The 27,886-nt window shown below is 53.5% G+C and overlaps 1 protein-coding gene across 5 annotated transcripts in view; it reads right to left on the bottom strand.

Annotated features, from left to right (window-relative positions):
- CTNND1 (catenin delta 1) overlaps nucleotides 1-27,886 on the bottom strand; it is a 66,626-nt gene that overhangs the window by 14,961 nt on the left and 23,779 nt on the right. For 4 of the 5 annotated variants that reach the window (XM_038765142.1, XM_038765144.1, XM_038765145.1 and 1 more), the window contains exons 1-8: nucleotides 18,157-18,369; nucleotides 15,043-15,114; nucleotides 13,957-14,109; nucleotides 13,153-13,688; nucleotides 7,741-8,204; nucleotides 6,157-6,340; nucleotides 5,914-6,031; nucleotides 416-569 (exon numbers count right to left, since the gene is read on the bottom strand). In XM_038765142.1, the coding sequence (XP_038621070.1) occupies nucleotides 416-569; nucleotides 5,914-6,031; nucleotides 6,157-6,340; nucleotides 7,741-8,204; nucleotides 13,153-13,688; nucleotides 13,957-14,109; nucleotides 15,043-15,114; nucleotides 18,157-18,351 (1,876 nt within the window). In that variant the 5' untranslated portion in view covers nucleotides 18,352-18,369. Of the gene's footprint in view, nucleotides 1-415; nucleotides 570-5,913; nucleotides 6,032-6,156; nucleotides 6,341-7,740; nucleotides 8,205-13,152; nucleotides 13,689-13,956; nucleotides 14,110-15,042; nucleotides 15,115-18,156; nucleotides 18,370-27,886 lie in introns of those variants that run through there. The other variant, XM_038765146.1, reaches the window with a different exon arrangement.

Raw genomic sequence — 27,886 nt, 5'->3', positions numbered from 1 at the left:
AAGGGAGGGAGAGACACAGAAAGGGCGGGAGGGACACAGAAAGGGAGGGAGAGAGGGGAGGGAGAAAGACAGAGAGGGAGAGTGCAATGCCGACAGGATCGCAAGATCAGGCAGAAAGCAGAGAGACAGACATAACACGCAGGAGATGGGAGAAGGGTGGGGGAAAAGGCCTCAAATTAGCGGGATTGTTTCATCACCTCCCCAAGTCATCACCACAACGACGCAACACACAGGAGCGACGGAGCGGAGCCAGGCGGAGGCGCACGCAGCAGGCCGCACGGCCCAAGGTTAGCTGCTCACTGATTCCCGGTCGGTCGGTGGTTCGGTCAGTCAGCCGGGCTCGGCGGTTTGAGTCTGGAGCCCGGTCCCTTCCCGCCTGCCCTCCCGCGGGAGGGGGCGGGCAGTCAAGCCGTACCTTTGCCCTTCTTTGTCCCGAAGCAGCTGGCGGCGTGGGGCCCGGCGTGGTTGGCGCCGGCGGTGGGGGCCTCCTGGTAGCGCTCGGCCTGGGGGATCTCCCGATGGACTTGGTAGGACAGGTTCCGCAGGAGGCAGACACAGTTCTCCACCAACTAGGGGACGAGAGAACGTTAGGATGGTGGGCACGGTGCCCACTCCACTGGCAGCAACGCCCGGGGCCGGCACAGCACGACTCAGTCCCCCGATCTCCAGAGTAGGGCGATCCCACCTGGATGAATTCCACCTCTAGTGCTACGTCCTGGTCCTCCCCACCTAACTGTAAAAATTCATTTATTCAATCATATTAACTGAGCGCTTATTATAATGATGGCATTTATTAAGCGCTTACTATGTGCAAAGAACTGTTCTAATTTGTTCACTGAATCTTATTATCTGAGCGCTTATAATGATGGCATTTATTAAGCGCTTACTATGTGCAAAGCACTGTTCTAATTTGTTCATTCAATCATATTAACTGAGCACTTATTATAATGATGGCATTTATTAAGCGCTTACTAAGTGCAAAGCACCTGTTCTAAGCGCTGGGAAGGTTACAAGGTGATTAAGTTGTCCCGGGGGGGCTCACAGTCTTAATCCCCCATTTTACAGATGGGTAACTGAGGCCTAGAGAAGTGAAGTGACTCGCCCAAAATCACACAGCTGACAGTTGGCGGAGCCGGGATTTGAACCCATGATCTCTGACTCCAAAGCCCGAGCTGACTCCACTGAGCCACGCTGCTTCTCTAATTGCTTATTAGCAATTGTGGCATTCGTTAAGCACTTACTATGCGCCAGGTACTGTACTAACTGCTGGGGTGCATATAAGCAAATTGGGTTGGGCATGGTCCCTGTCCCACCTGGGGCTCACAGTCTCAGTCCCCATTTTACAGATGAAAGAACTGAGGCCCAGAGAAGTTAAGCAACTGGCCCAAAGTCACACAGCTGACAAGTGGCGGAGCCGGGATTAGAACCCATGACTTCTGGCTCCCAAGCCTGGGCTCTTTCCACTGAGCCACGCTGCTTCTCTATAATGTGTGCAGAGCACTGTGCTGAGCATTTGGGAGAGAACAGCACACCAATAAACAGACATTCCCTGCCCACAACGAGCTTACAGTCTAAAAACAATAATAATGGTGGCTTTCCCCAGCGCTCACTACGTGCCAGGACCCGTACTATGCGTTGCAGCAAATTCAAGATCATCAGGGCAGACACGGTCCTCAAGGGGCTCCCATTTTAAGGAAAGGGACAACAGGAATCACACCCCCAATTTACAGATGTATCCTGACGTAGACTCCGACCCTTCACTCACATTCCCTCCCCACCGCTCCACTGGGCACCCTCCCCGCTCCCCAAAGCTTCAAAGCCCGGCTAAAATCCCGGCTCCTCAAACTTCTTCCTGGAATAACATCCCCAGCATCCCAGGCTGTACAAAGCAATCAGCCATTTCTAGCACGTGTATATTAAATAATAATAATAATAATAATAATGGCATTTGTTAAGCGCTTACTATGTGCAAAGCCCTGTTCTAAGCGCTGGGGGGGATACAACGTGATGACGTTGTCCCATATGGGGCTCACAGTCTTAATCCCCATTTTACAGATGAGGTCACTGAGGCTCAGAGAAGTTAAGTGACTTGCCCAAGGTCACACAGCAGACATGTGGGGGAGCCGGGATTAGAACCCATGAACTCGGACTCCCAAGCCCGGGCTCTTTCCACTGAGCCACGCTGCTTCTCTATAATAAAACACTGTTCTAAGCGCTGGGAAGGTTACAAGGTGATCACACACCCATCTGGGGTCTCCCCATCCCACCCTCCCCCAGGCCCCTCAGTTGCCCCTGTATCCTGGCCACCCCATCCTCTCCCCACAGCACCTGTATATATGTTTGTACAGATTTACTCTCTATTTATTTTACTTGTGCATATTTACTATTTTATTTATTTTGTTAATGATGTGCATTTAGCTTTAATTCTATTTGTTCTGACGACTTGACACCTGTCCACATGTTTTCTTTTGTTGTCTGTCTCCCCCTTCTAGACTGTGAGCCCGTTGTTGGGTAGGGACCATCTCTACATGTTGCCAGCTTGTACTTCCCAAGCGCTTAGTATAGTGCTCTGCACACAGTAAGCGCTCAACAAATACGATTGAATGAATGAATGAATGAATGATCAGGTTGTCCCATGGGGGGCTCACAGTTTTAATCCCCATTTTCCAGATGAGGGAACGGAGGCACTGAGAAGTGAGATGACTTGCCCACAGTCACACAGCTGACGGTTGGCGGAGCCGGGATTTGAATCCATGACCTCTCACTCCAAAGCCCGGGCTCTTTCCACTGAGCCACGCTGCTTCTCCGCGTCCACGGCATTTGTGTGCATGTCTACTCCATTGAGCCGCCAATTATTTCGATGATTTTAGTTGTGAGTGTTTTTATGCCAGAAGAGCTCCTGGCGGGCAGGGAACATGTCACTTCTTGGGATGGCACTTCCCAACCCCACTCCCAAAAGTGGCCCGCACTGTCGTGCCCTAAGACACCAGAACAACTATCTTCACCTCCCTTTGGGACTAGGACCCGGGTTTATATGAGAAGCAATGTGGTCAAGTGAAAAGAGCACGGGTCTCATCCCGGCTCCGCCGCTTGTCTGCTGGGTGACCTTGGGCAAGTCGCTTCACTTCTCCGTGCCTCAGTTTCCTCATCTGTAAAATGGGGATGAAGACTGGGAGCCCCACGTGGGACAACCTGATTACCTTGTATCTACCCCAGTGCTTAGAACAGTGCTTGGCACATGGTAAGCACTTAACAAATAACAACATTATTATTATTTGGCACTTAGAAGAGTGTTTGGCATATAGCAGGTGCTTTGGGAAGCAGCGTGGCTCAGTGGAAAGAGCCCGGCCTTTGGAGTCGGAGGTCATGGGTTCAAATCCTGGCTCTGCCAATTGTCAGCTCCCCCTCCCCCCCACCTTACCTCCTTCACCTCCCCACAGCACCTGTATATGTATATATATATATATATATATATATATATATATATATATATATATATATATATATACAATAAACATTTATTGTATATATTTGTACATATTTATTACTCTATTTATTTTACTTGTACATATTTATTCTATTTATTTTGTTTTGTTGTCTGTCTCCCCCTTTTAGACTGTGAGCCTGCTTACCTCCTTCCCTTCCCCACCGCACCTGTATATATGTATATATGTTTGTACATATTTATTACTCTATTTTACTTGTGCATATTTATTCTATTTATTTTATTGTGTTAATATGTTTTGTTTTGTTGTCTGTCTCCCCCTTTTAGACTGTGAGCCCACTATTGGGTAGGGACCGCCTCTATATGTTGTCAACTTGTACTTCCCAAGTGCTTAGTCCAGTGCTCTGCACACAGTAAGCATTCAATAAATACGATTGAATTAATGAATTAATGAATCGGCAAAATACCTATTCTCCCATCTGCTTAGACTATGAACCCCACGTGGGACCTCAGTATCATATCTATCCCAGTGCTTAGTATAGAGCTTGACACATAGTAAATGATCAACAAATACAATAATTATCATTATAACATCTTTAAAGGGGCAGGGGAAGAGGAAAGGAGCTTTTTCCTGTTCCCAGGCAGGATTTTGCCCCCACCCCATCCCTTCTAAATTCCTGGGACTACAGAGGGGACATGAAGACCAGAAGATGGAATAAAAGGAGCAGAGGCAGAGTAAGGTTTCTAGGATACGAGTTAAACGTAGGATAATAATAATAATAATGGTATTTGTTAAGCGCTTACTACGTGCCGAGCTCTATTCTAAGCGCTGGGGTAGATACAGGGTTATCAGGCTGTCCCATGTGGGGCTCACAGTCTTAATTCCCATTTTCCAGATGAGGTAACTGAGGCACAGAGAAGTTAAATGACTTGCCCAAGGTCACACAGCTGACGAGAGGCGGAGGTGGGATTAGAACCCTTGACCTCTGACTCCCAAGCCTGTGATCTTTCCACTGAACCACACTGCCTTCTCCTAGCAATGTGGCCCACGGGAAAGAGCACGGGCCCGGGAGTCAGAGGACGTGGGCTCTAATCCCGGCTCCTCCAACTGTCTGCCGAGTGACCTTGGTGATTTGTTAATCAATTACTATGTGCCAATCATGGTACTAAGTACTGGGACACATTTACACTAATCAGGTCCCATACGGGGTTCACAGTCTAAGTAGGAAGGAGAACGGGTATCAAATCCCCATTCTGCAGATGAGGAAACTGACACAGAGAAGTTAAATAATAATAATAATAATGATGGCATTTGTTAAGTGCTTACTATGTGCAGAGCACTACTCTAAGAGCTGGGGGGATACAAGGTGATCAAGTTGTCCCACATGGGGCTCACAGTCTTAATCCCCATTTTACAGATGAGGGAACTGAGGCTCAGAGAAGTGAAGGGACTTGCCCAAAGTCACCCAGCAGACCTGGTGGAGCCGGGATTTGAACCCATGACCTCTGACTCCAAAGCCCAGGCTCTTTCCACTGATTTGACCAAGGTCACACAGCAGACATGTGGTGGAGCCAGAATTCGAACTCACGACCTCTGACCCCAAAGCCTGTGCTCTTTCCACTGCATTGCCCATGGTCACACAGCAGACGTGGCGGAGCCGAGGTTCGAACCCATGACCTCTGACTCCAAAGCCCGTGCTCGTTCCACTGACTTGCCCAAGGTCACACAGCAGACATGTGGTGGAGCCGGGATTCAAACCCATGACCCCTGACCCCAAAGCCTGTGCTCTTTCCACTGCATTGCCCACGGTCACACAGCAGACATGTGGTGGAGCCGGGATTCAAACCCATGACCTCTGACCCCAAAGGCCGTGCTCTTTCCACTACATTGCCCACGGTCACACAGCAGACATGTGGCGGAGCCGGGATTCGAACCCATGATCTCTGACTCCAAAGCCCATGCTCTTTCCACTGACTTGCCCAAGGTCACACAGCAGACATGTGGCGGAGCCAGGATTCAAACCCATGACCTCTGACCCCAAAGCCCATGCTCTTTCCACTACATTGCGCACGGTCACACAGCAGACATGTGGCGGAGCCGGGATTCAGACCCATGACCTCTGACTCCAAAGCCCATGCTCTTTCCACTGAGCCAATGACTTGCCCAACGTCACACAGCAGGTAACTGACAGTCGGAAATAGAACCCAGGTCCCCTGACTCGCAGGCTGGTGTTCTTCGCTGTTTCTCAAGCCACTTCACTTCCCTGGGCCTCAGGTCCCCGTCGAAGGGGGATTCCAATATCTGTCCTCCCTCCAATTTAGACTGCCGATTCCCCGCGGAACAGAGACTGTGCCTGACCTGATCGTCTTTTACCTACCCCAGCACCTAGCACATGCTTGACGAGTTCCATTAATAAACGAGAAAACACGAACAAAGAAAACGGCCCTTTCCGGAGCTCCCATCTCACCTTGCTGTCGGAATCTTTCTGCCCTATCTCCGCCTGGACGATGAAGATGAGGGCATCCACGAGCCCGTCGCACTCCCGGAGCTTGCGGCGAGCCTCGCTCCGCTCCGAGCTGACGTTCCTGGAAGAGGCCGGAGGGGAGCTGAGGCGGCCCGACCCGGCAGTCCCTCCTCGTGGCTGGATTTTGGTTCCCGCACACTGGTAGGATGGAGCCCCGGCCCGCGCATCCCCCCGGCCCCCCGGTACCTGAGGCAGCCGGCGGTGTTGGTGAGCACCGACTCCCATTCGATGTGGCGCGGTTTGCAGTCCTCGTTGGGTTCCCGCTCCCAGCCGGAATGGGGGATGATCACCTCGTCCGTCAGGGCGTGCAGCGCGTGGTCCACGATCTCCATCTTGATCGAGTCGTGGGAAGAGAGATTCCACAGCGTGCCTGGAAGAGACGGGTCCCGTGAGCCCCCCGCGACCCGCCCCCTCCAACGGCTCCTCGAGGGCAGAGATCAGGAGGTCTGTTTCCCAGCATCGGGTCGGGACTCAAAAAACCCAACCGACGGGCGAGCCCTCTCGACCGCAAGCTCCTTATGGGCGGGGATGGCAGGGAAACCATGTGGCCTAGTGAAAAGATCACGGGGCTGGGAGTTGGAGGGCCTCGGGGCTTATCCCAGCTCCGCCCTTTGTCTGCTGCTGTGTGATCCTGGACAAGTCACTTCTACCCCAGCGCTTAGAACAGTGCCTGGCACATAGTAAGCCCTTAACAAATGCCATTATTATTATTACTATTAGTCTCTGAGCCTGTTACTCCATCTGATAAATGGGGATTAAATCCTACTCTCTCCTACTTAGATTGTAAACCCCACGTTGAACAGGGACCGTGTCCATCCTTGATTATCTTGTATCTATCCTAGCGCTTAAAACAGCGCCTGACACATGATAAGCACCTAACAAGTACCATAAGAAAAAAAAAAAAAGGCAGGGAGGACTGGAGTGGAGGGGTGGGGGAGAATGCGTCTACTGATTTTGTTGTATTGCCTTTTTTTTAAAGGTATCTGTTTAGCGTTTATTAAGAGTCAAGCACAGTTCTAAATACAAATTAACCAGGCCAGACACCATCCCTGTCCCACATGGACAGCGCCTGACACATGGTAAGCACCTAACAAGTACCATAAGAAAAAAAAAAGGCGGGGAGGACTGGAGTGGAGGGGTGGGGGAGAATGCGTCTACTGATTCTGTTGTATTGTCTTTTTTTTTTAAGGTATCTGTTTAGTGCTTAGAGTCAAGCACAGTTCTAAATACAAATTAACCAGGCCAGACACCGTCCCTGTCCCACATGGGGCTCACAGTCTTAAATAGGAAGCGTACTAAATCCCCATTTTGCAGTTGAGGAAACTGAAGCCCAGAGATGTGAAGTGACTTCCCCTACTAAGTCACACAGCGGGCAAGTGGCAGAGCTGGGATTAGAACCCAGGTCCTCGACTCCTCCAGATTGTAAACTCGTTGCGGGCAGGGAATGTGCCTGTCATATTGTTATAGTGCACTCTCCCAAGAGTTTATTGCAGCGGTCCACACCCAGTAAGCGCTCGATAAATATGACCGACTAACCCAGGCCGCTAGGCGACACCTCCTGTCTTCTCCCAAGGGCTTCGTCCAGTGCTCTCCGCACACAGAAATACCCCAGACTGATCGACGGATGAGCCGCCCATCCCAACACGGCAGCCGGACGGTCGAAGACACCGTCCCCCACCCTGGCCCCTGGCAGGACGTCTTCAGAGCGGCTCCTCCCCCAGCCCCAGGAGGGCCATCTTCCTGCCCCCCGCCCCTCTGCCCCGGGCTCACCGGTGATGACTTCGGTGAGGTCCAGGTCCCGAGCTTTGCGCAGCAGCCGCACAAGGGCAGGAACGCCATCGCAGTTCTTGATGGCCACCTTGTTGTCCTGGTCCCGGCCGAAGGAGATGTTCTTCAAGGCCCCGCAGGCCCCGTGGTGGACCTCCTTCTGGGGATGGTCCAGCAGCCCCACCAACACGGGGATGCCCTTCAGCTTCCGCACGTCCGTCTTCACCTTATCATTGCGGTAGCACAGGTGCTGCAGGTAGGCCGCGGCATTCGACTTGACCGCGTCCAGGCGGAAGCCCAGCATGGCGATCACCTCGGGCAGCTCGGGCTGCCGCCAGTTGGGGGGCGGTGGACCCCCTTTGCGCAGGCTGTCTAGGCTCGCCAGGCTGCCCCGCTCGTGCTGGGCCAGGGGGGCCCAGTAGTACTGGTCGGAGGGCACCTCCTCGCCGATTATGTCTTCGTAGCTCCTGGAGGGGAGGGGAGGAAGAAACGGAGAGAGGGTTAGACCCGTGGGATCCTAGAACTCACCTCCCTGGGCCCCCACCAAGCCTCCACTCTAGACTGCCTGGATTGGAGAGATGTTGGCAGGGGTGAGAAACTCACCTCATCGCCCCTCTCCTGCGTCTACTCTGCTGGCTGTGTACCCCTTTGGCACTTTGAGACTCAACTCCAGCCCCACAACACTTGGATCCATAACCTTATATTATACCAGTCCCCCTATCAATCAATCAATCGTATTTATTGAGCACTCACTGCGTGCAGAGCACTGTACTAAGCGCTTGGGAAGTACAAGTTGGCAACATATAGAGATGGTCCCTACCCAAGAGTGGGTTCACAGTCTAGAAGAAATTTTATTAAGGGCTTACTATGTGCAAAGCTCTGTTTTAAGCACTAGGGAGGTTACAAGGTGATCAGGTTGTCCCACGGGGGGCTCACAGTCTTAATCCCCATTTTCCAGATGAGGGAACTGAGGCCCAGAGGAATTAAGTGACTTGCCCAAAGTCACACAGCTGGTAAGTGGCTGAGGCGGCATTTGAACCCATGACCTCTGACTCCAAAGCCCGGGCTCTTTCCACTGAGCCATGCTGCTTCCCCTATCCAATCAATCAATAGCATTATTGAGCACTGACCGTATACAGTGCACTGTACTAAGCGCTTAGGAAAGTACACTATAACAGAGTTGGCAGGCACATTCTCTGCCCACAATAAGCCGACGGTCTAGCTGGGGGGGCGGACACTGATGTAAAAAATTACAGCTATGTACTTAAGTGCCGTGGAGCTGAGGGAGGGGTGAATAAAGGGTGCGAATCCAAGTGTAAAGACGACACAGAAGGGAGTTGGAGAAGGGGAAATGAGGGCTTAGGGAAAGCCTCTTGGAGATGGATTTACCTCGGAAGGTGGGGAAAGTGACTGTCAGTTAGATCATCTATCCCTAATCTAGTTAATTCCCGTCTTCCCCGTTGTGGGCAGGGATCGTGTCAACCAACTGTTGTACTGTACATTCCCAAGCACTCAGTATAGTGCTCTGCACACAGTAAATACCCAATAAACACCACCGATCGAAGGACCGGCTCCCCCAATGAGCCCGGCTGGCTGCGAGGTTACTTTTTTTTCCCCTCCAGTGACTTCTACGGGTCTGACCTTTGTGGGGCCACTGCCGTGTGTGTAGACCGCTTTAGCGTTGGGCCTGCCTCCCGTTTACTACCTCTAGGACTCACAGAAATTAAAAACCAATCTGGAGACCCAGCAACGGCTCCTTAGTCCGAGAGCCCTTTCCGGCCTTCGGAGTCGCCTCGTATGGAGAGCGTGGCCGCTCCTCCTCTTTTCACCCGGAGGATTACGAGGGCCGGAGAAATCACCCAGGTCAGCAAAGCAGCTGGGAGGGGAACCGCGCGGCCTCAGATTAGACAGGATACGAGGCGCTGGCACAGGAAGCAGTCGTGGGGCGAGGAGACCTCGGCAGGCTGCGGGTTTGAGCTTTCCAGGGGAAAAGATACGGTCCGAGGGAGGGCGGGGGAGATGACACATCGCACCAACTCCTGACCTCTAGACCAAGGCTACCGTGAGACGTCACTAGATTGTAAGATCCTTGTGGGCAGGGGTCATGTGTACCAACTTATTTTAGTGTACTCCCCAGTGTGCTTAGTTCAGGGCTCTGCACCCAGTAAGTGCTCAATAAATACCACTGATTGATGGATGACCCTAATGAGCACGTCGCCGTCAACTCTCCCGCCCTCCTCCACCCACACATTCACACGTGTCTCCACAGGCCCATTTCCTCTTCCTTAACTACTGTCAGCTTGGGGGTGAGGGGATGGTGCCTGCCCATTGGGAATGGAAGCAGAGAGAATGAGAAGCCCCCCCAAAAAAAGACGACGGGCACCCTTAGTTGGGCTTCTCTCTTGGTCAGATACCTGAGATGACTCCCTCTGGTCTCGGTGCCAGCAGCCAGGCATTCATTCATTCAATCGTATTTATTGAGCGCTTACTGTGTGTCGAGCACTTGGGAAGTACAAATCGGCAACATAGAGAGACGGTCCCTACCCAGTCATTCAGTCATTCAATTGTATTTACTGAGCGCTTACTGTTTGCAGAGCACTGTACTAAGCGCTTGGGAAGTACAAATTGGCAACATATAGAGACGGTCCCTACCCAACAGCGGGCTCACAGTCGCCAGAGTGGGGAGAGTCCGTTACACCCGAACAGGTTCCCCACCCCTAGGATGACCTAACTTCAATCCGGGCCTGCCCAACTAGGAAAAGAGACACTCCACCGGCGTGACCAGGACCTGGGCACACTTCAAGACTGTGCCCGGCTAGGCCCCGATTGGCACCTACTGGGAGTCAGAAGGACCTGGGTTCTAATCCTGGGGGCCGGGGGGGAGGCGGGAATTCTTCACTTTCAACCTGCCCTTCTCTCTTGATGCTCCCAATGTCCATGTTTAGACTGCCCTTCTCTCCGGGGTTCACGGGGTTCCTGGATTCCCTCACCAGCCCCTCCCTCAGAGCCCTCGAAGGGCTAGGAGAGGGTCCCGCAAGGGGCACTGGGGTACCAGCCTCCCCACAAGAGACTGTTTGTAGCGTGGCTCGGTGGGAAGAGCCCGGGCTTTGGAGTCAGAGGTCGTGGGTTCCAATCCCGGCTCCGCCAATTGTCAGCTGTGTGACTCTGGGCAAGTCACTTCACTTCTCTGGGCCTCAGTTCCCTCATCTGGAAAATGGGGATTAAGACTGTGAGCCCCCCGTGGGACAACCTGATCACCTTGTAACCTCCTCAGAACTTAGAACGGTGCTTTGCACATAGTAAGCACTTAATAAATGCTATCATCATTATTATTATCATACTAGTCCCGGGACAGAAAGACCCTAAATGCTATTTCTGGAGGGACCCACGTGGCCAGACACTGGCGTCTGTTCTCCGATCTCTGGATTCCCGCGGTAGCCCCTCAGAGCTGTAAACCCACAGGCTATTCCGAGTCGCTCCCAAGAGTTCACCACCCTCTCGAATCACCGTGCAGAGTCCTAGGAAGCAGGTAATTGGAGCCATCACTATGTGAGGGCCTCCTCCTTCGGGCTGGGCCTCACTGTGTTCCTCGGGCCTTACTCCCCAAGCCCAAACGGGAACCAGCAGAATGTTCTTGTTCAACGAGCAGATTCTCAAGCCGGACCCAAGCCATTCTGGCACTAGCCCAGGGATCTGAACCATCTGAACAGAAACCTGTCTGTCCCGGGGGAACCAGCTGTCCCGCCCCTGCAACGAGGACCCTGTCCGTTGTCCCGTTCCTCCCGCCCCCCACCCACCCACCCACCTGGGGCCAGACATTCCTCTCCACTGAGGAAGCAGCCCCATTCCCAGGGCCAACACCCCGGAGATCGGGAGCTGTTCGAGACTGCCCGGGGCCGCCGATCAGGGCAGCACCACCTTAGCCCCATGTCCCTTCGACAATAAAGGGTGAGTCAGGGATGAGAGAGGAAAGCCCGTCCCAGAGAAAAGAGTTGGCAGGCCTGGGGCGGGGTGACTCAAGCAGGGACTTTGCTCCTAGTCTTGCCCCCGATTGCTGGGGACACCCAAGATGGTGTCAAGGGAAATGACATCAACCCGTTTCTCCTAAGAGGTTGAGGCCCTGGAGTTTGTGGGGCCCGGGGGAGACGGAAAGACAGAGACGGCGCCCCTTGTTGCTCCCGTAATTTCCCCTCCCCTCGGGGGCTGCCACTCCCAAGCTCCCATTTGCTCAGCAGCGTGGCTCAGTGAAAAGAGCAAGGGCTTTGGAGTCGATGGTCATGGGTTCAAATCCCAGCTCCGCCAAATGTCAGCTATGTGACTTTGGGCAAGTCACTTCACTTCTCTGGGCCTCAGTTCCCTCATCTGGAAAACGGGGATTAAGACTGTGAGCCCCCCGTGGGACAACCTGATCACCTCGTAACCTCCCCAGCGCTTAGAATGTGCTTTGCACATAGTAAGTGCTTAATAAATGCTATCATTACCTCTCTTCCCTCCTTTAGGCCTTTCAACCCTATCACCAGCCTCCCAGTCGTTCCCGACTGACCAAAGGAGAAGTCTGTGGGCCGGCCCGTTTCTAGGCCCTCTAATCCCATTTGAGAGCCCGTTGTCAGCATAAGGAGTGGACGCTCCTCTTCGCGAATGGGAGAGAGTCAACTGTTCTTCCTCCCGGCACCACGAATGCCTGCTCGCTCGGTGAGGAACCTAAGCCTCCCAGAGATGGAGAAGCTGTACCCTCAGGCCGGGGGGCGCGGGACATCCGTCGAGAGAGAGAAGCGTCCAGTAGCGACAAAGATCGAGTTAACACACTGTGGGGCCACTCTGCGGTGAGCTCAACTCCTTGAGCTCTGAATGCTAAATATCCCACCCCAGGCCTCACATGGCTCCCTGGCACAAAAAGACGATCATGTCAAAGTGGTCCCCACCCCACCTCTTTAGCATGTTATGGGCAAGGAATGTATTAATAATAATGATGATGGCATTTGTTAAGCGCTTACTATGTGCAAAGCACTGTTCTAAGTGCTGGGGAGGATATAAGGTGATCAGGTTGTCCCACGTGGGGCTCACAGTCTTAGTCCCCGTTTTACAGATGAGGTAACTGAGGCACAGAGTTACCCAAAGTCACACAGCTGACACGTGGCGGAGTGGGGATTCGAACCCATGACCTCTGCCTCCCAAACCCGTGCTCTTTCCACTGAGCCACGCTGCATTTATCATCACACTGTACTTTCCCAGGTGCTTAGTACGGTGCTCCGTGCACAATAAGCGCTCAATACGACTGAACGAACGGCCGGTCCTCTCCCACGGCAGTCGGGCCGCCCACGGGCCTCCCCAGTACCCATCGGGCCGGCCGCCAGGAGCCGAAGGAGGAGTCTTCCCTTCCCTCCCCGGGGCTCGGACCGCGTCCCCTCCCCTCACCTGAGCCGCCGGCGGGGGTCGGAGGGGGTCCCGGTGCGGCGCGCCGTGCCGTACTCGGGCATCAGGCCGTAGTCCAGGTCGTCGTAGCCCACGCTGCGCTGGTCATCCTCCAGCCCGTAGGGCTCCGGGTGGAAGCGGTGCAGATCCATGCTGCTCCCGCCCACCCGCACCTGGGGCTGCGGCCCGTAGACGTCCTGCCGGCTGGGGGCCCGGTAGCCATCCATGCTGGGCCGATAGCGCTCCTCGATGCGCGTCACCCGGGACAGGCTGCCGTAGTTGTCGCCCCCGCCCGGGTAGCCGTCTTCGTAGTGGCGGCCGTACCCGTCCGGGGGGTAGTGGAAGTTCCGGGGGAGGGTGGCGGTGCCCGCCTGGCCCACGTAGGGGCCGGGCCCGCCGTTGCCGTTCTTGCGGAAGTCTCGGCCCAGGGTCTGGATGTAGTTGTTGGAGACGGAGGAGCCGTCCGCCGGGAGCCCATCCGGCCCCACCGGGACCTGCTGGACCGTCCGCGTCGTGACCGTCTTCACCACTTTCTTGACCTTGGCGACGGGCGGAGGAGGAAACGGAGCGGTGAGGGCGGCCTCGTCTCCGCCCTCTCGAGCGGCGAGGCCCCCGTGTGCCACCCATCCCTCCCACGGCTGACTTTCCACTTTCCACCGGTCAACTCTCACCCAGGCGCTTAGTACGGTGCTCCGCCCGCAGAAAACGCTGGATAAATGCCATTACCGTTCCCACCCACCACCTGCACAACCGTGGGCCCGATCCCCCTACCGACGCAGGCTCTCTCCCGGCGCCCCCGTGACTCACCGTGGTCTCGGTTCGCCGGGTGGTACCGTCATCGGAGGTCTCCACGGAGACGACAGACATGGCTCCTTCAGGGTCCTCCTCGGTGTAGGTCTCCACAATCTGCCCTGGCTCCTGCATCCTGGGAATGGTACTATACAGTAGGTGACTGTGATCCTTTGGGGGAGAGAGGAAAGGAGACTGAAGAGTCCCTGCCAGGCCTCAGAACTGGACAGCTGGCTCAGTGAAGCAGCATGGCCTAGGGGAAAGAGTCCGGGCCTGGCGTTCGAATTCCGCCCTGCCACCTGCCTGCTGTGTGAACTTGGATAAGTCACTTCATTTCTCAGGGCCTCAGTTTCCTTCTCTGGAAAATGGAGATTCAATCCCCACTCTCCCTCCTACTTAGGCCACGAGCCTCACGGGGGATGGGGGCCTGGGTCCGACCTAATGCCTTCTAGACTGTGAACCCGTTGTTGGGTAGGGACCGTCTCTATTTGTTGCCAACTTGTACTTCCCAAGCGCTTAGTACAGTGCTCTGCACACAGTAAGCGCTCAATAAATACGATTGAATGAATGTCTTGAATCCACCCCAGTGCTTGGTATAAAGGAGGCACTTAATAAATATCACAATGACTATTATTCCAGATAGGAGGCCATTCCTCAGGAGGTGAGAAGCAGAGGCAGTTTCTTGCCCGCTCCCCCACCGCCAAACCCCACGGGCCTCCGGAGACTGACGTCCCTAAAGAAGAGACACTGCAAGTGCTGCTGAGCAGAAAGAGCCTCTGCCAACAAATCAAAGACAGAGTTTCTATTTCAGAAGTAAAATGGACCGGAATTCCCCCCGGAGAGCTAAAGCCTGGATTGGCTACGCAGGGCCGCTCGGACCCCGCCCGAGCCTCAAGTGGGCCATCTGGTCGGTTCAAACCGGACGGGGCCACTCTGCAAAGTCATCAGCTCGACCTCTGACCAAGGAAGGCAGGGTGCCGGGGCAGCGTGTTCGGCCGTGAGGCCCACCCGTCAACCGCCGCCGCGATCACCCGCCCTCGGAGGTCCGGCCTAGACCCAACCCCCGGCCCGCACGGGGCCGAACTTCCCGGCCTCGGAGGTTACCTGTGGTCCGTTGAGTTTCAGATCTGAAAATTTCTGCCTCTCCAGGTCAGCATCGCCCACAAACCGTCCGTTCTGAAACAGAGCCCGGAAGGGGAGGGTTGGCCGCGAAGCGTGGCCGTGCTCTCCCCAAACCCAACGCCCTCCCCGAATAACCCCCTTTCCCCTCCCCGCACCACAGAAGGGCTGGGCCCGAGAGAGGGTCTTCCCCTGGGGGAGCTAGGGGCAGGAGACCACCAGGCCAAGTAACACCCTTGCCCTCACCCCACCTTGACCGCCAGGAACCAGGCCCCGGTCTTTTGACTTTATTTTTTAGGCCGGGGGCGCCTCGCGGGGGCTCCGACGAGTTCCCCGTCAGCTCAAGTCTCCTTGAAGAGTCACGATGTTTCCAAGGAGCCGAAGAAGCAGGGCTGGGAATTTCCAAAAGCATAATCGACTGCTCTAGAGAACCACTGTCAACGAAAGCTGCTCGGCCCTGGAAACCCCCACCAAGAGCGTATGCTCTTCCAAGCGGCTCATTGTTGGAAGAATTAGGAATTCCTCCTGCAAGAGGCGTTTCGGGGCATCTTATGATCTCGAGGCTGCCGGCTTAGGAAGGGAGAAGTCAGGATTGGTCTCATGACTCCCCACCACAAGAAATGCGCTTGCCCATTCCTCCGGCCCCAGGGGGTTTCAACGTCTCTGAATGGGGTCCCAAAGAAGACAGCTGGAGTCCAACTTCCGATGGGACGCAGAACGACAGGCCTACCTGTGGTACTTGTTAAGTGCTTACTATGCGCTTAAGCACTATGCTACTGATAGTAATAATGGTATTTGTTACCATTAACAAATTACCATACCACTGTTCTAAGCGCTGGGGGGGGGATACAAGGTGATCAGGTTGTCCCACGTGGGGCTCACAGTCTTAATCCCCATTTTACAGATGAGGGAACTGAGGCAGAGAGAAGTGAAGTGACTCGCCCGAAGTCACCCAGCTGACAACTGGCGGAGCTGGGATTTGAACCCCTGACCTCTGACTCCAAAGCCCGGGCTCTTTCCACTGAGCCATGCTGCTTCTCTAAGCGCTGGGGCAGACACGATATAATCACATCCTACAAGGAGCTCACGGGCTAAGTAGGAGGGGGAACGGACACTGGATCCCCATTTTGCAGATGAGGGAACTGAGGCCCAGAGAGGTGAAGTGACTTGTCCATGGTCACACAGCAGGTTAAGTGGCAGGGCAGGGATTAGAACCCGGGTCCTCTGATTCCCAGGCCCGTGCTCTGTCCATTAGACCACGCTCCTCTGTGCGTTGTTCTTCTCCCTAGGCCATATCCTCCTAATTACTCCCTCAGAACTCTTGCCCCACTTAAATAGCGAGGCACCCTCAACTACTCGCAGCACATCCATCCACTCTTCCCGTCATTCTCTTCTGCCTCTTATAATAATAATGATGGCATTTATTAAGTGCTTACTACGTGCAAAGCACTGTTCTAAGCGCTGGGGCGGTTACAAGGTGATCAGGTTGTCCCAAGTGGGGCTCACAGTCTTAATCCCCTCTTATCCATCACATCTCTGGGTCAGCCTCCCCCGACCAGTCAGACAGCTCCTCGAGGGCAGGGACCAAGTCTCCTAGCTCCGTTAGTCTCCCAAGGGCACGGCATGTAGTAGGCGCTCGGTGAAATGCCATTTATTGGACTGATTGTCTGCCACTTCTACTTCACTTCAGGGAGAAGTCAAACACGGCTGCTTTCAGCAAGTAGAAAGGATGTAAAATGTCGAGTCGGGTGGAAACCAAAGAGAAAAGCGAGAAGCGACGTGTGACCTTGGAAATTCCCACAACGCATCCGCCCCCACGCCCGGCCCAGGTCTCTGTCAGCCCCAGTAGCCATCATCCTCTGACATTTGCCTTCTGCCCAATTAGAGCCCTGGGCAAGCCCAGAGAATGCATGCATCCAAGTCTGTCTGATACATCACACAATTGGTGCAGTTCCCCAAGGGGGCTACATATACTCTCTCTCTCTCCTTTCTCTCTTTCTCTCTCTCCCGCACCAGGGGACCGCCCCCTCACTATCTGTCCAAATAATCAAAACAGCTGTTGGGGCAGGAGATGGTTCTCCTTGTCTCCACCCACCTGGCCTCAAGATGCCATAATGCCTATCAGGCAACACCCCCTCCACACAAAAGGAACAACCCTAACCCCCCCGGACACGAGATTACATCACCACCGGGCCAGACTGCAGGGAGACAGGGCACTTCTCTTTTCCAGCATCCGCAGCCCCAGTTCACACCACAGTCAGCCAGGCTGAGAGATCCTTGGCTCCTGCGGTTATCCGGGTTAAACAGAAGCATCTCCGTTTCTTCCTTCCTGGTTTCCTCTAGCCCAACCCAAGTGAGCTACCAGTGACTCTTCCTCCCACGCGAGATCAGACCGGGCCCATCTGAAGCTTGTGGACAAGACACGGGGCGTCCCCTGACTGCGACCGAGCCGACGCTTCAAGTTACCCCTTTCCTCCCCGAGCCCAGGCCGAGGCGAGGGGGGGGGGAGCGCTTTTATCTCTCTCCGCTGCAAGAACCCAATGGGGCTCCTGGAGGGGGAGGGCGGTTCAGCCGCCACAGCTACACCATCAAGGAAGGCCAAGCCCGAAGAGATGAGTGCTCTCCGGCCCCTGCCATAACCAGGGCCCAACGGGATGTTGTTATACATAAAAAGCACTCTGTTAGGATGCCCTTCTTGGGCAGCGCATGCCCCACCCACCCCGCTGTCCCCTGCCACAGAAAAACACCCGGGGCCTCGCTATCTCCCGTGGTGGCTTCCAGCCCGGCCTCTGACCCCGGGGACCGAGTGGCTTCGCCCCAGGCTGCAGAACCACCGCGAGTGGACGAGCGAGGCCTGCCCGGTGGCCCCGGGGACATTGAGGTGGTCTCGGAGGCAGAGGACGGGCCTGAGCTGTCCCCCGGGCTAGTTAGCGAGGCCCCCTCTCCCCACCCCATCCATCAGCCAGGAGGCACTGACCCACGTATCCCGGGCGGCAACGGGCTACCCCGCCAGGAGAGCAGCGGCCCTGTGCGGACCGGGTGGGCTCCGGCCAACCTCCTCTTTGTCCTACCTGCCCACACCAGAGAGGGAGAGGTTACCTGGTGCCGACGGGTGAGGGTGCCATTGGCCAGGATGGGGTGGGCGTCCTGCGGCGAGACCCGGACGCGCTCCAGCTGCGCCGAGACGTGACGCCGTTCCTCCTCCAGCGCCCGGGTCAGCTTCTCAAACTGGGCCTCCTGCTCCTTCACAGAGGCCAGGATACTGGCGGTCGACTCCACCTCGGAGTCGTCCATGACGGTGAGGGGCAGGGCAGGGCAGGGGGTGGGGAGGGGCCTCGGAGGAGGGACGGAGGCACGGAGGCGGGGGGGGGGGGCGGAGGGAATAAAATCCCCGCCTCGCTTGGCCGGGCAGGGTTCAGGGAGGGGGAAGAGAGAAAAAAGGTCAAAGTCAGAGAAGACAGGCGAGAGACTTCACCCCCAGTGGAGACAGAGATAGAGAGAGAGACGGAGAGACACGCAGCGGGCCTCTCTCCTGGTTCTCGTGCCCCGCAGCGAGCTAAAATGGTCACCAAGCTCAGAGCCCCGCCACCACCACCACCACCACCAGCGGCATCTGTCAAGCGGAATCCGTCTTCCCCGCCCTCCGTGGGAAGGGAGTCGGAGGGAACAGGCCCAAGTGAGGGATACCCTCCTCTCCCGGGCACGCGGGGTGGGGCTTTACTACTTCCCTGCCACACAAGTTAACCTCTCCTGGCTCCCGCCCGCCCCGGGGCAGGCCCGTTCCCGGCAGGTCAGCTCCAGTGGGCCGGTGGCCATCTGGCTTCCGGGTCACGGCTGGTCCTACCCCGAGGGGAAGTGGCTCGGGGAAGGCCAGAGGTTCTGGACCCAATCGACTCCAAACACCTGACGGGGTCACAGCTTCCAGAATGACGGCGGGTGGGCGAGACGAGCTGAGTGAGCAGCCTGGTCTCAGTTCTCCACCATCTAAACTAGGGCTGAGGGTGTTGGTGTTTATAGGACTGTCGCAGCAACACTATTCCTGCACCAAAACTGGAGTGCGTGGGGGTGGGGAGGAAAAAACACATGACCCTGAGCAAATCTGGGCGAGAGAGGAAGGAAAATCCCTCTGAAGAACCCCCACCGTCCCGCCACTCCCCGACTTTTTGTGGGACAGAGTGTTTTAAGCACTCAGAGAAGCAGCATGGCTCAGTGGAAAGAGCCCAGGCTTTGGAGTCAGAGCTCATGGGTTCAAATCCTGGCTCCGCCAATTGCCAGCTGTGTGACTTTGGGCAAGTCACTTAACTTCTCTGTGCCTCAGTTCCCTCATCTGGAAAATGGGGATTAAGACTGTGAGCCCCATGTGGGACAACCTGATCACCTGGTAACCTCCCCAGCGCTTAGAACAGTGCCTTGCACATAGTAAGCGCTTAATAAATGCTATCATTATTATTATTATTAAGCGCATCGATACAAGTTGCCATCCCTTGACACCTCGGGGTAATCTCCTACACCAAATGGGATTTCCCTAGATTTCAGCTGTGCCGCCACTTTCCCCAAACCTGGGCATCTCAAAAAGAGCATCTGTGGTGGGAAACAGCCGCCTAATGAACTGTATATATGTATATACCTGTATATATGTATGTACGTATTTATTACTCTATTTATTTTGCTTGTACATATCTACTCTATTTTGTTAATATGTTTTGTTCTCTGTCTCCCCCTTCTAGACTGTGAGCCCACTGTTGGGTAGGGACCATCTCTATATGTTGCCAACCTATACTTCCCAAGCGCTTAGTACAGTGCTCTGCACACATTAAGCGCTCAATACGATTGATTGATTGATTGGTGCCCTCAGATTGAGCTCCACGGACCCTTGTACTTCCCAAGCGCTTAGTACAGTGCTCTGCACACAGTAAGCGCTCAATAAATACGATTGATTGATTGATTGAGTTGGCGGGGGACTATTTCTACCACGGACACCCCGGAACCCAGCCCACGGGGAGAGAAGCACCCTTGAAAGGTTAAAAAAGAAAACTTTCCATACACACCTGTTAGGAGGGGAGGTCGGATTTGATTGGCTTAACACAGAGCAGCCGGGTCTAGATGCAAAAAATCATGGGAGAAACGTCCCAGCCACCACCGGGGAGGAAGCAGGAGGGGGAGAGCTGCAGAGATAGTGGAGGGAGGGGGAAGAATGGGAGGAAAAACAATACACCCGATAAATAAAAAACAAGAGTAGAGGAGGCGGAGGAGGAGGAGGGGGGCGGTGGGAGTGGGAAGGAAGTTGGAAATGCAATTGGGAATTGTCGAGCGGGCACACGGCGCTTTGGACTTTGTTCCTTTTCTGACTCCCTCCGGCACGCCAGGCACCCGAGGGGCGGACACGACGGCCCCCGACTCCCACGGCCACCGGTGTACGGAGCTGCCCACCCGTCCTCGCCGCTGAAGGGCACGGAGTGTCTGCAGAGCGCCCTCCCCCAGCCTCCCCACCCCCGAGGCGGAACCGGGCAGGCCGGGTCCCGGCACGCCCAAGGAGGCGTTAAGAAACCATCGCCGTCGCGGCCGGGAGAGAGGACGTGCACGGACTGGCCCGGCCTCTGCGCCTCTTGACTGGGCTCCTTTTCCCACGCTCCCCGGTGCGGTGCCAGCCTTCCGGGACCTACCTGTGCTGGGACCCATCCGCCCGGCCTTGCCGACTCTCGGCCAGTCCCAGGAGGAGGTTGGCGGGGCGGAAACGCACCTTCAGTCCTTCCCCACTCCCGTTTCCTCCAGAGACCGGTCCCCCTAATCCCACGTGGCCCTGCAGATACGCCTCAGCATCCCGGATCCCCATGTTTCCACTGCCCTCCCTCTTCGCTCCCAATCATGGGGAGCAGAGAGATTTAGAACCAACCCATTATCACACCCTCCTATCCTTGGATCTCCACAGATTTCCACTATTTACTCTTGCTCCGCAGTGCGAGATGGGTCTAGGATGGCCTATCAAACTATGCTGGAATGGTTCGTGATTTATGTCTTCCCTGCCAACGGAGCCTCTTCCGGAGAAATTCTGAGCCACGGGGACTCGCTCGGCATCACCGTAACCATAAGAACAATAACGGTAATAACAATTACTGTGGTATTTGTTAAGGGCTTACTATGTACCAAGCATCGCACTGAGCAATGAAGTTCAACGCAGTCAATAACAGACACAGTCCCCGTCCCACATGGAGCTCGGTCTAAGAGGATGAACATTCATTCATTCATTCATTCCACCGCATTTATTGAGCGCTTACTGTGTGCACAGCACTGTACTAAGCACTTTGGAAGTACACGTCGGCAACATATACAGACGGTCCCTACCCAACAATGGGCTCACAGTCTAGAAGCAGCATGGCTCAGTGGAAAGAGCCCGGGCTTTGGAGTCAAATCCCAGCTCCGCCACTTGTCGGCTGTGCGACTGTGGGCAAGTCACTTCACTTCTCTGGGCCTCAGTTCCCTCATCTGGAAAATGGGGATGAAGACTGCGAGCTCCCCGTGGGACAACTTGATCACCTTGTAACCTCCTCAGCGCTTAGAACATAGTAAGCGCTTAATAAATACCATTATTATTATTATTATTATTATTATTATTAGAAGGGGGGACAGGTACGGAATCCCTGTTTTACCGAGAAGGAAATGAAAAAGTGAAACCTGATCACCTTGTAACCTCCCCAGCGCTTAGAACAGTGCTTTGAACATAGTAAGTGCTTAATAAATGCCATCATCATTATTATTATTAATATTATTAGAAGGGGGAACAGGTATGGAATCCCTGTTTTACCGAGAAGGAAATGAAAAAATGAAACCTGATCACCTTGTAACCTCCCCGGCGCTTAGAACAGTGCTTTGAACATAGTAAGCTCTTAATAAATACCATTATCATTATTATTATTATTAGAAGGGGGAACAGATATGGAATCCCTGTTTTACCGAGAAGGAAATGAAAAAGTGAAGTGACTTGCCCAAGGTCGCCCAGAAGGCAAGTGGCAGAGTAGCGATTCAAACCCAGGTCCTCTGGCCCCCAAGCTCTGGGCTCTTTCCACTAGACCGCACCCCTCCTCTAGGCTCAGCCTGGTCCGATCTTCCCCTTCTTCGCTTTCCAAAGGCCCGACCTGTATTTCCCGGTCTTTCAACTGCCGCCTTGCCTGTTGAAACCCGGGACCGTCTCTATATGTTGCCAACTTGTACTTCCCAAGTGCTAGTACAGTGCTCTGCACACAGTAAGTGCTCAATAAATACGATTGATTGATTGATTGATTGACTGCCACGGGCCACTTGATAGCCTATCCTCCCTCCTTGGCCCGAACCACCGCCTCCCGCTCCCTTCCATCGTGACCTGTGGTGGGTAGTGGGGAGGTGGGACCAGCTGCAGGTCCTAATGAAGCTTCACCCAACAAGGAGTGGAGAGGTCCTAGATTCTCGGGTTTAAGACTCGCGGGAGCTTCCAGAGAGCAGAGGTGTGGTCAACGGTTTCAGCTCACAGCATCCTTCCTTCGATTCATTTCATTCATTCAGTTGTATTTATTGAGCGCTGACTGCGTGCAGAGCACTGTACGAAGCGCTTGGGAAGTCCAAGTTGGCAACATACAGAGACGGTCCTTACCTAACGTCGGGCTCACAGTCTAGAGGATGTGGTCAGTGGCATTAGTATTTCAGAAGAGGTTCGGTCCCCCAAAAAAAACCCTTTAAAGTGGAACCCACGTAACGGACGCAATCAGTCAACCCACTTAGGCGGGGATGCTTTCCCTGTTCTCCGTGGGGAAGGACGAGAGGCCCAGTCATTCATTCATTCAATCGTATTTATTGAGCGCTTACTGTGTGCAGAGCATTCACTCATTCATTGTCGTATTTATTGAGCGCTTACTGTGTGCAGAGAGTTCATTTGTTCATTCAATCGTATTTATTGAGCGCTTACTGTGCGCAGAGCATTGGACTAAACGTTTGGGAAGTACAAGTCGGCAACATATAGAGACGGACCCTACCCAACAATGGGCTCACAGTCTAGAAGGGGGAGACAGACAACAAAACAAAACATGGAGACAGGTGTCAAAATTGTCAGAACAAATAGAATTAGAACTATATGCACATCACTAACAGAGTTGTAAATATGTACATGTAAAATAGAGTAATAAATCTGTACAAATGTATACAAGTGCTGTGGGGAGGGGAAGGAGGTAGGGCAGGGGGTGGGGAGGGAGAGAGGAAAAAGTGAGCCCACTGTTGGGTAGGGACCGTCTCTATATGTTGCCAACTTGTACTTCCCAAGAGCTTAGTACAGTTCTCTGCACACAGTAAGCACTCAATAAATACGATTGAGTGAATGAATGAAAGGGGGGACTCAGTCTGGGAAGGCCTCCTGGAGGAGGTGAGGTCTCAGTAGGGCTTTGAAGGGAGAAAGAGAGCTAGCTTGGCGGATGAGTGGAGGGAGGGCATTCCAGGCCAGGGGGAGGACGTGGGCCGGGGTCGACGGCGAGACAGGCGAGAACGAGGTACAGTGAGGAGGTTAGCGGCAGAGAAGCGGAGGGTGCACTGTACTAAGCACTTAGAAAGTACAACCAGAGACCACGGAGAACTTGACTACTCACTCCCTACACACTAGGATGCCATCTCAGCTAGCAATCAACGGACATGAGCTACAACATCGGATCCCTCATCAATTACTTCAGACCTTGGCTTCTCGCTGGGGGTGGGGGCCACTAGGACCTCTCGGCAGAAAGTGGGCAGTCAGTCAATCAGTCAATCGTACTTATTGAGCGCTTACTGCGTGCACAGCACTGTACTGAGTGTTTGGGAGAGTACAATATAACAATAAGCGGACACGTTCCCTGCCCACAATGAGCTTACGGTCTAGAGGGGGAGAGAGATGTTGGTAGAAATAAACTACAGGGCAGCCTGGCTCCCCTGCCCCTTCAACCACGGATGGCCTGAACTCTCTTCTCTCCCAATCCACGCGGGAAGAAGGCAAGAGCAGCTCGGTCTAGTGTAAAGAACTCAAGACCGGGCATCGTAGGCCTTTGGGTCGAATCCCGGCTCCGCCACCTGCCTGCTCTGTGACCTCAAACAAGTCGCCGGCCTTCTCCGGGCCTCGGGCTTCTCCTCCGTAAAATGGGGGTCCGATCCCCGCTCTCCCTCCCCCTTAGACTGTGAGCCCCAGGTGGGACGGGGGACTGTGTCTGATCTCATGGCTTTGAAGCTCGGTGTTCTCAGGAACAAATACCACAATCAAAAGGCAGCTAGAGCGGGCAAAGCTGGCCGGCCTAGCCACCCCACCTCGAAAGAGCTGCCTTGCTCCGCCAACACCTCCCTCACCCGATTTAGCCCGAGCCCCTCCTACTTCCCCACCTCTCCTCCTTCAGATCCGCACGGGACAAAAATATTCCTTCCGTTTCGGAGCTTGACTGGGGCCCGCGGGGCGTTTTCTGCTGGCACAAGGCACCATTGGGTCCCAAAGAGCCGCTGCCTAGAAATCCGTCCCAGCCGTTACAAAGGAGAAGTCTCTACTGAGCGCAAATTAGAGGGGGGAGCGAGGAAAAGGAGAAGAAGAAAGAGGGGAGACCGAGTCAAGCCCCAGTCTCGCTGTACATGACCCTGCCTCAACCCATCAGCCCTCATTTTCATTCATTCAATTGTATTTATTGAGCGCTTAGTAGCGTGGCTCAGTGGAAAAGAGCCCGGGCTTATGGGTTCAAATCACTGCTCTGCCAATTGTCAGCTCTGTGATTTGGGGCAAGTCACTTCACTTCTCTGGGCCTCAGTGACCTCATCTGTAAATGGGAATTAAGACTGTGAGCCCCCGTGGGACAACCTGATCACCTTGTAACCTCCCCGGCGCATAGAACGGTGCTTTGCACATAGTAGGTGCTTAATAAATGCCATTATTAGTATTATTGCAGAGCACTGTACTAAGCGCTTGGAGAGCACAATTCGGCAAAAAATAAAGACAATCCCTACCCAACAACGGGCTCACAGTCTAGAAGGGAGGAAACAGACAACAAAACAGAGCAAAACAAGTAGACAGGCATCAATAGCATCACTATAAACAGAATTACAGACATATACACATCACTAATAAAATAAATAGAATAATAAATACGTACATATATACACAAGTGCTGTGGGACGGGGGGGAGTAGAGCAGAGGGCACTGTCAATTTAAACTATCACCCCCAAATAATAATAATAATAATAATGGCATTTATTAAGCGCTTACTATGTGCAAAGCACTGTTCTAAGCGCTGGGGAGGTTACAAGGTGATCAGGTTGTCCCACAGGGGGCTCACAGTCTTAATCCCCATTTTACAGATGAGGTAACTGAGGCACAGAGAAGTGAAGTGACTTGCCCAAAGTCACACAGCTGACAATTGGCAGAGCCAGGATTCGAACCCATGACCTCTGACTCCAAAGCCCGGGCTCTTTCCACTGAGCCACGCTGCTTCCCAAATCTTAGCTTGTCTCCCCTGATCTGTGAGGTGGAGGCCTGAACTTGCCTGAAATTTTCCTAAAGTTTGGAGTTCCACTTCTCCACTGGGTGGCAACCAATCGATGGTATTTACTGAGCGCTCCTCGTGTGCCGAGCAATGTGCTAAGCACTTGGGAGGGAACAACACAACAACATAAGACGCGAACCCCTGCCCGCCCTCCGGGAGCTAAGTCTGAAAGAAGTCTCAGGGGAAGTTGGCAGAGGATCAGCATGTGATGTGGGCTTGGGAGTGGGGTGAGTATCGGAGTGCTTCAGGCGGTTAAAATTCATATTTTCCGCCTGGCCCATCTGCAGACCCCCGGGGGCAAGTTACTGGAGCCTTGCCCCGGCTCCCGACCCTCTCTGGAAAAGATGGACACCCTCTATCCCCCTTCCAAAACCTAAACACCCCCAAAATCAGAATGGCCTAGTGGAAAGAGCACAGGGCTTGGAGTCAGAGGACCTGGGTTCTAATTCCGCTCCGCTCCTTGTCTGCTGTGTGACCATGGGCAAGTCATTTCAATCCCCACAGCACCTGTATATATGTTTGTACATATTTATTACTCCATTTATTTATTTATTTTACTCGTACATATCTATTCTATTTTATTTTGTAAGTATGTTTGGTTTTGTTCTCTGTCTCCCCCTTCTAGACTGTGAGCCCACTGTTGGGTAGGGACTGTCTCTATATGTTGCCAACTTGTACTTCCCAAGCGCTTAGTACAGTGCTCTGCACACAGTAAGCACTCAATAAATACGATCGATTGATTGATTCCCTGTGCCTTACTTACCTTATCATCTGTAAAATGGGGACTGAGACTGTGAGCCCAACGTGGGGCATGGACTGTGTCCAACTTAATTTGTATGTATTTATTACTCTATTTTATTTGTACATATTTATTCTATTTATTTTATTTTGTTAATATGTTTTGCTCTCTGTCTCCCCCTTCTAGACTGTGAGCCCACTGTTGGGTAGGGACCGTCTCTAGATGTTGCCAACTTGGACTTCCCAAGCGCTTAGTACAGTGCTCTGCACACAGTAAGCGCTCAACAAATACGATTGAATGAATGAATTAGCATCCATCCATCCCCTCACTTAGTACAATGCCCAGCAAAGTAAGCGCTTACCGAGTACCATTAAAAAAATGAAGGAGAGAAAAATAAAAGCGTTCCTTACTCCTGCAATTCCAACCCTTTTCCTCCCCACCAATGTGTACACAATTCAGGCCCCAAGTAAACAAATTCAAGTAAATAAGTAAATTCAACTTGACGAGTAAAACAATAATAGACAAATAGTAAAATAGACAAATAGACAAACAGTAAAATAGGCAAAAAGTTTCACCACCAGCATTGCTCATCTCCCCCTCCCCAACCCCACCACCCCCACATCAGAAGTAGCATGGCCTGGTGGACAGAGGACAGTCTTGGGAGTCAGAAGGACTTGGGTTCTAATCCCACTCCAAAACTTGTCTGCCGTGTGACCGTGGACAAGTCACTTCACATCGCTGTGCCTCCGTTTCCTCATCTGTAAAATGGGGCTGTGAGCCCCATGTGGGACAGGGACTGTGTCAATCCTATTAGCTTGTACCTACCCCCGTAGCTTAATAAGCGCTTAACAAATACCAGTGGGGAAAAAAAAACCTAAAATACTAACCCAGTGGAACGTGTTGGTGGATGGGGCCGGGAGGCTTGAAAACCGTGAGGATTTCTACACACCAGCGATATTTGTTGAGTGCTTTCTGTGTGCAGATCCCTGGACTAAGCATTCGGAAGCGCACAAGCTCATATGCCCAAGCTTGGATTAAATGGATCCGAGCAGTCTAGGAGGGTAAGGGGCGTTTTGGCATCAAGCAGAGGCAACCGCTGCAGGATTTCTCTCCTTCCTGCAGGACTGGAAGCTCCTCGAGGGCAAGGATCATCCAGTCCTCTTCCAACCACGCAGTACATGCAGTGCTCTGCACCCGGGAAGCAGTCTGGCCTTGTGGAAAGAGCACGAGCCTGCGAGTCAGAGGACCTGGGTTCTAATCCTGCTCCTCCATTTGTCAGCCGAGTGACCTTGGGCAGTCACGTAGTTTTCCGTCTTTCACCTGCAAAATGGGTATTAATATGGGACACTGACCGAATCCAATCTGATTAGCTTAAATCTATGCCACTGCTTAGTACAGTGCCTGGCACATAATAAGCGTTAACAGATGCTATTTTTTTTTTTTAAAAAAAGAGAGAGCTCAGTAAATACCATGGATTCAGCGCCTCAAAAGTTAGCATTGTTGTATGTGATAAAGGCACGCACACACGTGTTTTAAAGCTCAGAGTCTGCGATCCACAACCGGCCCCTGCTTGGTCTAGGCT

This window comes from Tachyglossus aculeatus, chromosome 22 (genome assembly GCF_015852505.1).
Source record: "Tachyglossus aculeatus isolate mTacAcu1 chromosome 22, mTacAcu1.pri, whole genome shotgun sequence".
Classification (NCBI taxonomy): Eukaryota; Metazoa; Chordata; class Mammalia; order Monotremata; family Tachyglossidae; genus Tachyglossus; species Tachyglossus aculeatus.
Note: the sequence above shows the minus strand (reverse complement) of the source record. Positions and strands in the feature narration are given on the sequence as shown.